Raw genomic sequence first — 13,982 nt, forward strand, 5'->3', positions numbered from 1 at the left:
CATCGGACCTCAAAATAATTGAAGCAGTGTGGGATCATACTGACAAAGAGCAGAATAAAAGACAGCAAACAGCCAAAGAAAAGCTTTAAAAGTCCTTCAAGAAGCCTGAAGACCTATTCCTGAGAGCTACTTAAAGAAATGATGAAAAAAGCTTGAGAGTTCAGGCTGTGTTGAAGAATAAAAGTGGCCATAGCAAATTTTGACTTTCAAGCTAGTTGGAAGCAAGTATTCTAGTTTTGCAGTCTATGTTTTATTAAAATGCACATCAGAAAGCCTAGAATTTGTTACTATGTAAATACTTTCAGTCTATCTGTATGTTTGGCTTTCACACATTTCTAAACAATGTTACAGCTGTAAGCAAAAACTGGTCTGAACATATCTGTAAGAATATATATTCTGTTGATAGATTTAAAGGCAATACCACCCAAACATAAAAGAAGTGGAAAAAAAATAATAAAAGAACTTTATTCAAAAGCCTCAAAATAGCTGCACTGCTTTTGTGTCGGGCTACAGTAGGGAGTCTGTAGCATCGACAAATTGCAGTGCTCTCCTGTTGAAGCCATAAATCTATGATTAGTCACAAGGCCCAACCAAACGATCACTCAGCAAGCAATCAAAATTTAATTCCCTGTCCATCACAATGCAAGGCCAAAAAGCTCCCACTGCTGATGTGTCCACCCCTCCCTGCCCTCATCCCCTCTGTCTCTCTCTATTTCTCCTCCCTATTCAACAGGGCTACCTTGTTTTCACGGAGTTATTCAAGCGCTCTACCATTGATCAATCCTATTCTGTGCCCACATTTAAAATCTGTCCACCTCTCAACATCGCCACCCTCCTCACTCAATCTCTCTGTGTTCATACTATCCTGAATACAATGTGAACTTAGCCTCTGGCTTGTGCGGCATGAGTTAAACTGATTCACTCGGGTAGAGCATAGCTTACAGACACAAAAAGCAGAGGACATCTTAAGACATTTTCGCCACTTGAACAAACATAACCCATAGGTGCTTTCTAGGATTTTTGTGAATTCAATTTGCGCTCTTTGGGAGACACAAACACAAAAGCGTGAACGCCTGCATGTAAATTCCTGGAATACCCAGGTGTTCTACAAACTGTGGTCTCCACTGTGGCTTTGAATGTATTTTTTATGATCCTACCTCTCACTTACTCGCTGTGCTCTTCAAGGACTTGCATTTGTTTCTGTGAAAAAGACAAAGATTCCCTTCCTGTTCTTTCACTGCACATCAAAGCGAAAATCATATACCAATTACAGGGAGACAAAGGATGGTGAGAACAATGGTGGGTGAGCTGAACTTTACCCGTCGTCTCTGCTGTTTCTAAATGCGTATATTGTCAATGCTTTGTGTGCCGTCTCTTTTTTTGGCAACTCTTGTTTTCCTCTTTGATTCTCTCCAAAGCTGCTCTGAGGGGTGAAAATGATATCAGAAGAGCTTTAGAAGGATAGACTGGTGAGATGTGATGATCTCTTATTCTTTCACTGTTTTCTCTCTGATTGCTCCACCCACCATTTCTGTCAGTTTTTTTATTTATATTTTTTCTTCCTCCAAATTTTTTCCTCCTTATTGGTTCTTCTTTATGCACTAAAAACACTTGTCAGTCATATGTCTTTCAAACCTTGGGCTTATTAGGCTTTTCTCCTCTCTTGCTAAATGTCACTTCCAAAATTAATTTTTTTTTCTCCTCCCAGATAGCAGAAAGAAAAAAAAGTAGAAATATATGGACGATACACTCTTGACATTTAAATTACAGACACAACTGAAGACTCTGCATGGATAAATGGATATACAGCACTGTTAAGTTATTAGACCTGCAAACATAAAGCAGACACACACACCCACGTTTTCTTTATACTCGTGTGCTGTCAATCACACTCCAGACAAGGCAGCTGACTGACTGCTTCAAAGGGGATTGAGGAGGATCTGTTAAAGGGATCAAACAAGGGCTGTAATCTGTCAGAGTGCGATGATACAGATTAGAGTGAAAGACAAGTTAAGGAGATGAAGGTAATCAGTTTGGGAAGTGACAGATTTAAAGGAGAGGATTAATATGATCGAAGATTACGCACTACTCTTAATGCTCGACTAAGTCTCGCCAAGTCAGAAACTTGCAAAGATGAGTGGCGAGTACGCGCGAGGAAAGAGTCGCTGAGGAATGATTGCTTTCTTTCAGACATTGTGCTTCCGGATTCTTTTGAAGTTTTCATGTAGGTGAGTGTTTCACTGTATGTGTGTTGGCTCATTTGTGCTATCAGAGGATAACACGAGTGTGTCCAATAAGTGAGTGATCTTTTCTTTGGCACATTACAGTGCGAGTGCATGGATGGCTAGAGATACTACAGATCAGAGGCTGAAATTGGAGACTGTCTGGGGACTTACACGCCAGCTGAGTGAATTGCTCTGTCATGCACAACAGTCCAACTTTTTGAAAGCTGGTTTTGCTGTGCTATATGATTTTGTAGCAGTTAAGACCTGGAGCTGGCCAGGATTGAAATCCCGCCAGGACTCTCTTCTCTGCTTTCAACATCCTGCTTGCCACATTCATTTCTTTCTCTGGGTGTCCCGTGCTATCATTCCTAACTTGTATCCAGCCCTCAGTACGGCTGCATTAGTATGTATGGCCGTGTAGCTCAGGGTTTAGAGGTTTATGTCCCCTAATAGACAGAGATTTGTCCTGTCACACCCACAAAGAGCTTACAGCGAGAGACAGAGGCAGAATGGCTCCTTCCACTCTGTGTGTTGTGGGTAAAGAAGGAACATTTATGTTCCCGTCTTATCTCCAGAGAGAAGGTTTCCATTTCTGTACAAATCATAAAGCCCTAATTTGTGCTTTTCTCTTCTTTTCTCCTGCACTTTCCATCTTCTTCTTTCCCCCCTCTTGTTCTCGCTCTCTACCCCTTTCTCTGCCTCTTTTACTCACTATGATTGGATTAAGACCAAAGAAACAGAGTGTGGAGATGAGGAGGGGATGAGAGCTTATTAAGCATGTGAGAGGTGAGATGACATTAAGCTGTACAGAAAGAGATTGAGGAAGAGGTGTGTGACCACATGCACAAGTGTGTGTGTGTGTGTGTGTGTGTGTGTGTGTGTGTGTGTGTGTGTGTGTGTGTGTGTGTGTGTGCATGTGCATGTACCGCACACTTCTGTATTTATCCTTATAGAAGGTAGGGTGAGAAGAGGGAGGAAGTGAGGCGTTTAGCTGTGGAGCACTTTAATCAAGGGGCGAGCAATCCTGCATGACCCACTCTGTCATCCATTATTGATGCCTGCCTCAGCCAGGCTGATGAATCATTAAGCCACTCATCAGGCCTGGGAATTCTGCCTTCTCCTCGGCCGATGACACTCATTTACATAAATCACACGCTGCTATTTTTCACACTCTTGCGCATAAACACAAACACACACCCACAAACAGCCAAATACACAAAGTTCATACATGTTGGCTTGCTCTCTGATGGGCACGGCTCATACAATTTTTAATGCTTTCTGCAAAAAAACCTCCCCAAAAAACCTCATTTGTGTCATACCTTGAAGAGCCAAGTTCATTTGAGCTGTGAATACAGATTCATAAAGGTTATACTGTACATGACAATAGCACTCAACAGCTGCAACCCTACAATACCCAGTGATTAAAGACAATATGCTCAAAATCCCATGGACTGCACAGAACATGTGTTGCCTTTCCTGAAAGACAACCATGTTTTGCACTCAAGCTAAACAATCGTATAACAATGCATAGGTAAGTGGAGAGGAGAGAGTGAAAGACAAGGAGACAAAAACAAGCAGAGAGAAATAGATCTTACAGAGTTTGAGTTTGCCTCTGGGTTATATGGCAGAGGAATCTTAGGGAAACTGATGAGCACCCACGCCATGCAGGCACACACGCACTCCACCAACATATTTCTTCTCATCGTTGTAGGGTTTCCCTTCATCTCCTCTCCTCCCCTCTCCATTCACCTCCACTCCTGCTGTTTCCATGTCTTCCCATTCACTGTTGAAACTAATCCAGTACTACAGGGTAAGAATATACCTCACAGCAAGGGTAAGAAAGCCCCCCCCACCCCAGGGGCGGCTTGTCCAAAAATGCTGAAACACAAACATGCCAAACATACATACCACAATCAGACAGAGGAAACAGGCACACTGCCCATGAAGCCGTTAGCCAAGGCCTAGTGCGTAGCTGGAGGCTGCTCGTAGACCACTGTGATCCTGCCATCCCTGCAGCACGCAGCCAGGGCATTTCTGCACAATGCTAAGCTGAGCGCCTGCCATCTCCAATCTGCTAAACGCAGGAATGCTGCTGCTCATGATAATTACGGCGGGTTGTTTGCTCCATCACTGTTGATATGAAGACGCAAGCAAACGGCATGAATTATTAGTGTCTGCATCATGGCTCACGCTGCTGGTGGAGGTAACTCTGATATAATTCGATGCACTGTTACTGATGCATGACCGACTGCACTATCAGAATGTCCTAGTAGGTCCTATCTGCTGTAATACATAAACATGAGAGCACATAAGAATGAACACACATGGACTTTCATATGATGTTATGATAATACTACATGTATTTTTGCCCTGCTTGTACTATGATTTTATCAGGTTCACAGAGACTTTAAAAGAAAGGTAATAGCTCAGTAATACCCTTTTCAACGTTCTGAATCCTTGATCCCAACAATGACTTTTTTCAGTAAGTAAAGGTTTCTAACCATGTTGTACTAGATCGATTGTACATGTGCCATCATAGCAACTTGATAGCAGAGCACTACATCCCTATTTTCTAGACAATGGAGAAACCTTTAAATTTCATATGTTTTACAGTAATCTAAGTCACTCCGTTAATTTAATATGTGGTATGACTTTGAGCCGTCTATGTGACTATACTGGCGTACCAGCAGTACACCAGTATAAGTCACATAGATCGCAGTGCACCATAACAGCCTATTCTGTTCAAGGCACAGCAAAGCACAACATGAAAGCCTTGATCTTATGTCAACGAATCCAGGGAAGTAAAACTTGTTCATATGCATTAAAATTCCTCTGCCACTTTGATCTCTAAATGCAAAGTGCCTGCTCGATTTCTTTCAGTCGTAGTTATTTTTATAAATCACCCTTATGCACATGAAAAGTGGAGAAAAAAAAATGATGTGAAGATCAAGCTGTGAAAGAAATCCAAGTTGCTTTATTCAGAAGGAGCCCCTTGGTCCCCGTTAAGCTGGGAGAATTTCCAGGGCTTCTGCTCAACTGGGAGGTGCTGGTTCATAGCCTCTCTTTCAGTGAGTCATCCCTTCTTCAGAGGAGAGATAATTAATTTGTCTGAGCTGCTCTTAACCCTGGCCTCCGTGTCAGCAGCCAAAACGCACGCAGGTAATCAAGAGTGCAGGTGCAAATTTCTGTAAGGCAATGCACATGCAAATATGCAGGCTGTATTTAGCGAGTTGCAGCTACATCACCTATATGAATCTATATGAAAGAATGAATCCAGGTAGAGTGGCAGAATAAAAGGCAGAGGAGTAAAACGGAGGTTATTGAAGAACAGAGAAACCGACCATCAAATAAAGCGCACCCTCTCTGCACTTTCGTCCCTTGAAGGATTTTTCAGCAATATTGCTACTGCAATATTACTCCCATCACCCACACGCTCCCGTACAGGCATACTGTACACAGATATGCACACAAACACGCACACAGCATACCTATCGCTCCTCCTCTGTCTCTCTCTCTCACACACACACACACGCATACACACACAATTCAAACGCCTAAACAGATGAACCTTTGACCTGCTAAAAAATGAATGGGCTTCAGAGATGAGATGAGAAGCAATAGGAGATGGATATAAGAGGTGTGTCAGGGAGAAGGGGCTGAGAGCAAAGGTAGTGGCTAGAGAAATGGTTAGAGGGGAAGACAAAAGCTAGCTGCAAATTATAGTTTAAAAGAAAAAAGGGAGGGTGGGCGGGGAGCAAAGTTTATACTGCAGAGAAAATCATGTCAAGGGAATTAAAGAGGATAAGACCGAACCCAGAATGAGACGTGACATCCTAATGACTGTGAAGCAAAAATGCTTTCATCTTCTCTTCTCTCACCTGTCTTAGTTTATTTTTTGCAATTTCACATATATATTTTTTTTCTAGCACAAGCTCAATGATACACGTTTGATTACTATGATTTGGGTATTTGTGTGTATGATTTTGTTATGAGCGTGTCTTTCAGTTTCCGCCTGAGCTGCTGTTCCAGATGGTTCATCAAACATCCAGTAATTATCAAACACTCACTAATTGTACGTGAGTGTGTGTTTATGTGCTGGTGTGTCTCCAGGTGATTATCTGAAGCTGTGATCACTAATGACCACACAGACAAACATCTGTCCCCAGGTAATATACAGAATGAGAGCTTGGCCATCTGCTGTGCCTGTGAGCAGACACGTATGAGTCTACAGAATTCGTGTCTTTCCCACAACATGCGTATAATGCCAAGATCTGTGCTTTAAAGATGCTTGCTCATCCTGTGGCTATAAAATCAGCACGAGAGGCCCTCGCTATTCTTTTACCACAACTATTACCAAACGCTCAGCCACTCTTTGCCCTCTAGATATGCTCGCACACTCCTACGCAAAGCCCTTGCAGGTTAAATCAGCCCTGCAGGCATCTTTGCCCTCGAAGCCATAGACATCGGACCCAAACTGGAGTTAATAAATTCTTCCAAATTATAAAGAGGTCAGGTAGAACTTTTAGTCCAAATGGAAGGTTGTAAATGTGTAAAAATACAATCTCTCGGGGATGAATCATCAAACGTTTTGTGATTGAAAAATACTTTTTTTGTGGAAGTTCAAATGGTCGTTGAATTCATTCAAGTCAAAGCTGTGTGTGCGTGTGTGTACATCTGTGTGTGTGTCAGGAGGTAGCAAGTCAAAGATGCACAAATAAAGACTTGTCAGTAAAATATATAAAGATCATCTCCATCTCCAATGAACAAGCGCCACAAAGCTAGCGCGCACACAGGAGTAGAAGCACAAAGGCACCTACAGATAAGTAAAGGCTGAGGATGCTCAAACATCTTGCATCTCCTTCATTTCTCCATTCCTGAGGGCACGCTGCGCTGTTGTTAAGAGACTGGCAGGTTATGTCACCTCAGACGCTGGGTTCATTTACAAGCTACACAATGCATTCCAAACAAACAGGGAAGAAACTTGCAGGGTAGAAGGAAAAAAAGCTAAGGTGGATTAATAAAAAAAAATAAAATGAAGAAAGCTGAGAATCAAACTGGAAGAGCCAGAAAATAGAGAAGCAGCAGAGTATAGGCAGCACTATTCCTCTGGGGAATCATCCTGGTTATCAAGTAGAGGTTATTATGCTATGAAGCACTAATGAATTCATTAGCTAAATGAAATGTCAATAAAGGCTTGAGAGAGTGTTAAAATCGATGCCAACTGTCTCTTTCTCCTGCTCGCCCTCCTCCTTCTTTTCATCCTATCTCACCCATCTGTCCCAATTATCCACCTTTCTCTCCAACACACACACACACACACACACACACACACACACACACACACACACACACACACACACACACACACACACACACACACACACACACACACACACACACACACTCTCCAGAGTGTTGAGCGTAAACTGTGATGGAGGACATTAGCGGTGATCAGTGGGAGCACTTTGCAGTGGTCAGCAGGAATGGTCCAGTCATACAGAACTTTCACATTCAGCAGCACTCACCTGCTCACTCTCAAACGGCTCTAATGCCACTTAATGGCTGACTTGGTGCGTGTGCACGTGTATGTGTGCAATAACATTAGACTTTGTGTGAGCGACTGCAGCAAAGAGAGCCTTGACTCCGCAGCTGTGACAACACAGCAAGTCAACAGCTGCTCTTGAGCTTTTCTCACAGACATTTCTTCATCTCAAGCTAACGTTTAACTCTTTTTCTTTCTGACATTTGCTGAACCGCAATTACCACCTTGATCCTCTCTTCTGAGTCCTTTTAACACTGAGGCTGGATCACTTACTATTATGATCATCATTTAAGGCCCCTGGGTAAGATTCTTGTGGAATGCATTAGCATCCACGAGAAAACTAGCAAGCTAAATAGCCAACCGGCTGGCTCATCTCACCTCTGTCCCCTTATTATGGCTTAATATTTAAAGCTAACCACTTGGCTCGCTCTGAACACGGCACTGTTTTTGTGCAGCTAAACAGTTGTTTCAAGGTAATTGTTCGGGGCATATGTTTAAATGCCACCTCATTTACATAAACACTGTTCAGCTCCCTGTGGAATCAATGAAAACAGGGGGGAGCAAATGTGGAGTCACAAACACACACACACACACACACACTGCCGCATTGGCACTCACTTTGACACCATGCTGGATAGCCAGTGATCTGTTTCCTGCAACGGCAGTGAAATATACATCAAAGTGGTCTTCAGGGGATGAACAGTAAGTATGCACATACACACACATACACACAGTCCACCCCCACTTCTAGTAGAATATTATAGCCGTGAATGTGTGTGTATGTGTGTGTGTGTAAAGGAAAGCGAGAGAAAGACAGTTTGGATCCATTGGAACTGAGAGAAGCATCATGCATGACTTTGTCCTCTTTGCACACACCTTTTCGCTCCTGCTGTCCTCCCTCAATGTTGACGCCGAAACCAAAAAAACCAAAAAACCTTTGAGGTGTTAACAAGAGATTTAGGAGTGACTCATCAGTGATGATTAAGTACTAATATACATGCAGGATCCGAAAGTTAGAAACATCCAAGGGGCCTATCGCAGTGACTAATTGGTAGCAATAAAGTAGTAATAAATGAAATCCCAATCTAGATCTCCCATGCTACACTGTGTGGATGCTAACTAAGCAACAAAACAAAAGGATTTTAACAAACACAATTCTTTTTTTTGTGGTAAAAAAGGGGGCAATGTGTGCATTGATTGGCACCCAGTGTTTGCTTAATGCCGCCTTATCAAAGTGTAGACACAAGAAGTTACTCCTGACAAATCCCAGCTGTAAAATCCTTTGTAGTCAACTGATCTGAGCTAAATCAAAGAGCGTCTGCTGTTCTGCCTGGCGTGGCGTTCCCTACAACAGGACGGACGGGGGCAAAAGATGCTGCTCAGCATGTTTAACCACCTTGAAGAGATGCGTTCAATTCACTGGTTCCTGACTGAAGGGCTAACTTTCACCTAACGCAGGCAGTCACATTTGAACTCCTTGACCACGACCGCAGATTCTGTATCATGCTGACAGGCTCGAGCCTTGTCTAAACTAATATGGATAAATCTGAAAGCGAGGTTTTTTTTTTGACCTTCTAAACATGCTTGGCCAGCGTTTTGCTGAACTTTCCACATGTAGATTTATGTTCATTAGTTTGGACATGGCCTTGGAGGTAAATGATGTCCTTCGTACCATGAATAACACCTGAAAAACAGAGCTTGTAGTCTAAAAAATGTATTCAGTAAAATTCTAACTTCTATTTTTACTTGTCTCTGTCTGTTCACATGGAGGTCAGCTACAGTTAAGCCTGTAAGCTGCTATGGATTCAATGTTTTTTCTTTCTTTCTTCTTTTTTTTTGTCAGGAACGCTTGAATCTACTGTATACTACGGGTGAAAGGGAATCTTCAGAGCAGCTGCTGCTCATGTTTTTTGCTTGAATGGTTTTCTTTGATGGGATTTCTTCTTTTTGATGATATTTGAAGGGTTACAGATTTGAAATGTGGCCTGTAGAGATTCCTAATTTTCAGTGTCATATCTGTTTTGATGGTTCACTGTAACAGTTCAACTATTTATAATCATGGGGCTTTTATGCTGAAGCCATGATGCCGTATCACATCAGGTAAATCCCAGGTGTGAATAATAAAATGATGATGGCAGTTTTGCTGTTTTCATATTGTTTCTGCTTTTATCATATGGTATAAATCAAGTAGCATTTTGCCAGGATCGCACCTGTGTGTTTCTATTTTAATGTGAATTTTCAAAAGGGTGAAAACTCCCAATATCATAATGGCTTAGGTTTGTTGTATATACACATATAAACCTACAGCTTATTAGCATTTTATTGAAAAGAGAATCAAATGGGTTGTTGTTTATTACTTATTGATTTTGTGATGTGATATCTGTTCCTTAAATGTGGAAATGTATCCAATCTCAGCTTGAGTGCTGCTCTCTCAAAGCACGTTTTAATGACATTTTACTTCCACTTTTTTATCTTATTAACCACCTCGTGACAAATCTGTTTCCAATATTGTTCTGCAGTCGCTCGGGGAGAGAGGCGCACCTCTTTGTCTTTATTGCTGAGTGACTGGGCACCCAGACAGAGCCTCTGTGCTTGGGTGCAGGTAAAAGACATTATGTTGCTTTTAACTTTCACTCTGAGTCTTACTTTATAACATAGCAGAGATCTCAGCATAGCCCACGTGTCCATCAATTCATATAAAACTGATTAGTTAGCAACTTTGAACACATCCTTGCCACCATCTGATATGTCTTAGCTTTAAACCTTTATCATAATAACCCCAATGAAGCCTGGGAGGTGATATGCGTCATTCACGCAGTAAAGTTGTTCTATATACTACGTAACCACTGCAGGAGCTTTGACCTCTTTAGAGTTTTTCCTCGCCTCCATACAACTTGGAAAAAGGTAAAACTGCACCAGAACTGTTCCAGAAACCTCTAAATTACTCTGATATTACACAACATATATCTGGATACAATATATCCTTTATACTTAGGCCAATTGCACCCAATGTATAATCTGGTATTAAACTGCTTCACACGTACTTTCTCAATGCTAAGGATGAGGATACTAACGGATTTTGGTGTGCGGGAAACAACTGTAAGCTCATCCTATGTGTGTCATGAAAGTTTGACAAATCTTTAAAAGACATGCTACACTCTAACGGATTACTTATCCCAAACAAGTGACAAGTAGTTCAACGATTCTTCATAACATGCCGAATTTGGAAAAGAATGGCTGCCCGGGAGCCTATGCATTCATTAGTCTAAAAATATAGACATGCCTAAAATAGTCATTAAGCTTCAAATGAATTCAAGTAAGAGTTCCTTTGAGAATTTAGAGTGATTTCTGGGAGGAGGTTAAACTTGTTGCAGGAGCAATAAAGACTGAGTGTTTAATGATCTTACAAGAAGATAAGAGGGTTCTGAGAAATGATCAAATACAACAGAAGAAGCCCTAATTTGTAGAAATGGAAACATGTGCTGCGCATGCTGAATCTAAACTGTGTGGCAGACGCACAGAAATCATTTCCGTGTGTTTAAAAGTTTGCAAGAATATTCCTTGCACCATCTCTGCCAGTCTGACTGTGTCTGCTCAACACTGTTCGCTCATTCCCATCACACAGTGAACGCGGGCCGAACATGACAGACTGGTAATGACTTCAGTATGAACACACACATACACACACACACTCACGCACTTATACACACATACCAGCTGCTCCTTTCCTCCTTTCTCATCAAACTTGTCATCAGCTCCGCCAGTTTGTCTCGTCTCACATTAAGAGCTCATGAATAATGTGTGATTACCAGAGACCCTTGGAGCAGCTCCTGGATGTACAACACACAAAACGCAAAACGTAGGCTACAAACGGCGAGAGATATGGAGATGCAGAGACCACCCTAATTCACACGGTCTAAAATATCACATACATATTTACATTTGCTGCCATTTCTTTTGCTTCTCTCTATGCCTTGTTTTCATTGCTCTCTTACTCTTACTCTTACTCTTTTTTTTTTTTTTTTTAAAAACCCTTTCTACTACACATATTCCTTTATCCATACAGGTGTGCACACAAACATGCACAGACCCTCAAATACACTGAAAGACAGTTTACAACTGAATGCCAGTTTCTTGGCTCAAAGGAATCATGAGCAGCGTGGAAAGGTCAGGAAACTATACTCTACAAGCCTAGACTGGTTTTTCTCTCTTTCTTTCTTACACACACGCACACACACACACACACACACACACACACACACACGCACACACACACACACACACACACACACACACACACACACACACACACACACACACACACATACAGAGAGAGAGAAAACAAACACGTACAAATACTCCCCAGGTAATTAGGCCTATTTTTGTCAGGGCAACTAATTTCCTCCTCAAAGAACTAATGTAATTTGATTCGTTTAATTCCCATAGCCATGAGAGGGAGAAGGGGGCAAGGAGGGACAATGGCTTCATGGTTGGATACACCAAATTTTTTCCCTAAGCTTAAAATATTCACATCTCCTGCCCCCCCCCCCCCCCCCCCCCCCCCAAATCAAAAAATCTCCTTAAGGCTCAGGAAATTATCATCCTCTGCAGAAATATTCACCTATTCAGTACCGTATGACAGCACGGCTGGGTCTGCTGGGCACTTGAGTGTTTCTCCCACAGTTTACACACACGGACACACACACACATTTTCCTCCCTATACTTGGACTTCCTATGACATCACTTAACTTTACATACGTTATAAATCCCATATCTCCAAAAATAGAGGGAAAAAAAAACACTTCACTTGAACTCTTTCAAACTTGATTGCTCAAACCCACACACATCTAGAGAAATCTGTCAGAGCCTGTATGCTGTCCTACCGGTGAGTCACTGTTTGCGGATGGACACAGAGGTCCTCTGAAGACTCCCTTGACGCGCCTGAAGTGTCCATTACTCAGGTGTGTGGAGCTGATAACCAGGTAGTAGCACGCGCTGCACGCCATCCCGGGGGCCTCGCGAGGTTTGGGGCCCATAAATGTTTTTTTTCCCACGTTGGTCCTGGGTGTCGGCGGTGTCCGATGAGCGCCAAGTCAAGTCCTGCTGGAAGGCTGTGCAGGTAGGAACGTTGTCGGAGCGGTGCGAGAAGAGGAGGGGGGTCTCACTCCTGCTGTCCTCTGTTGGAAAGTCTCTGTCTGCGCGAGAAAAAGACAAGAGAGGAGAATTGCTGTTTATTAAGACTGTACCTGCTTCTTAGATGCGCGCGTTCGTGTAAATGCGTGAACACAGAAGAGACAAAAAGACTAAAAAGAATGAGAGACAGTTTCATAGATGAGGATGCTAGAGCCTACTGACCGAGCTCTGATGCTGGAGTCTGCGTTTGGCATGCTGTCGTCGGCCAGGCTTAAATAAATGAATGAGCGCCTGTGGAGTGCCAGAGGAAGAGAGGGATCCATCCAGTCTCTGTTTCACACACACCCCCTCTCTCGCTCACCCCTCCTCTCGCTCTCTCTTCCCCGTCCCCCCCCCTGTCCACTGGTCGAGTCTGTAAAGTGCAGGCAGCCTCAGCCAAACAGCAACAGCGGCACCCCAATTTGAGTTCTCAGTAAAGAAGAGTGCAGCAGACACTCTCGCAGGTGCGCCTTCTCTTCACGCACCTCCAACAGAAAAGAAAGGGAAAACATCTGACCTCTCTGTCTCCCCCCCCCCCCCCCCCCCACACACACACACACACCTCCCCCTTCCTCCCTTCTGCTCTATATTTATTGGCAGAGTGGTTTACAGTCACCTGTCTTGTGAATGAAATTCCGCGATGCTTGGAGGGAGGGACGGTAAATCCATCCAGAGCAGAGCTAGTTGTTATTATCGTTCTCCAGCGCAGGCAGGTGGAAGTGGCTCAGATTCTTTCTCAGAAACACACACACACTCTCTCTTCTTCTCTCCCCCCTCCTCACCCCCGCGATCTGTATGTGCGTGCGTGTGTGCCTGCTTTCTCTCCTAGGGGGCTGCACCGGACCGGATTTCTGTCTGCTGTAGACTATAATATGCAGTCCGTGTCCGCGTGGGTCTGGGATGGACGGGGATCACTTCAGTGCATGTTGTGCTTGAGTAACTCCGAACTGAAGCCCCCCCGCACTTTCTCTTTTTTCCAGCTTTTCTTCCCTTTTCTTTAATTCTTATTGTGCGCATCAACAAGGAAATGGGAGAATCTATT

At 43.0% G+C, this 13,982-nt stretch overlaps 1 protein-coding gene across 2 annotated transcripts in view; it reads right to left on the reverse strand.

The window, feature by feature from the left end:
* Positions 1-13,701, reverse strand: part of znf804b (zinc finger protein 804B) — a 33,644-nt gene extending 19,943 nt beyond the window's left edge. The window contains exons 1-2 of one of the 2 annotated variants that reach the window (XM_026184313.1): positions 13,557-13,701; positions 12,652-12,963 (exon numbers count right to left, since the gene is read on the reverse strand). In XM_026184313.1, coding sequence (XP_026040098.1) covers positions 12,652-12,804 — 153 coding nt within the window. In that variant the 5' untranslated portion in view covers positions 12,805-12,963; positions 13,557-13,701. Of the gene's footprint in view, positions 1-12,651; positions 12,964-13,123; positions 13,426-13,556 lie in introns of those variants that run through there. The other variant, XM_026184312.1, reaches the window with a different exon arrangement.
* Between the last annotated feature and the right edge of the window lie 281 nt (positions 13,702-13,982).

This window comes from Astatotilapia calliptera, chromosome 11 (genome assembly GCF_900246225.1).
Source record: "Astatotilapia calliptera chromosome 11, fAstCal1.2, whole genome shotgun sequence".
In the NCBI taxonomy this organism is placed as follows: domain Eukaryota; kingdom Metazoa; phylum Chordata; class Actinopteri; order Cichliformes; family Cichlidae; genus Astatotilapia; species Astatotilapia calliptera.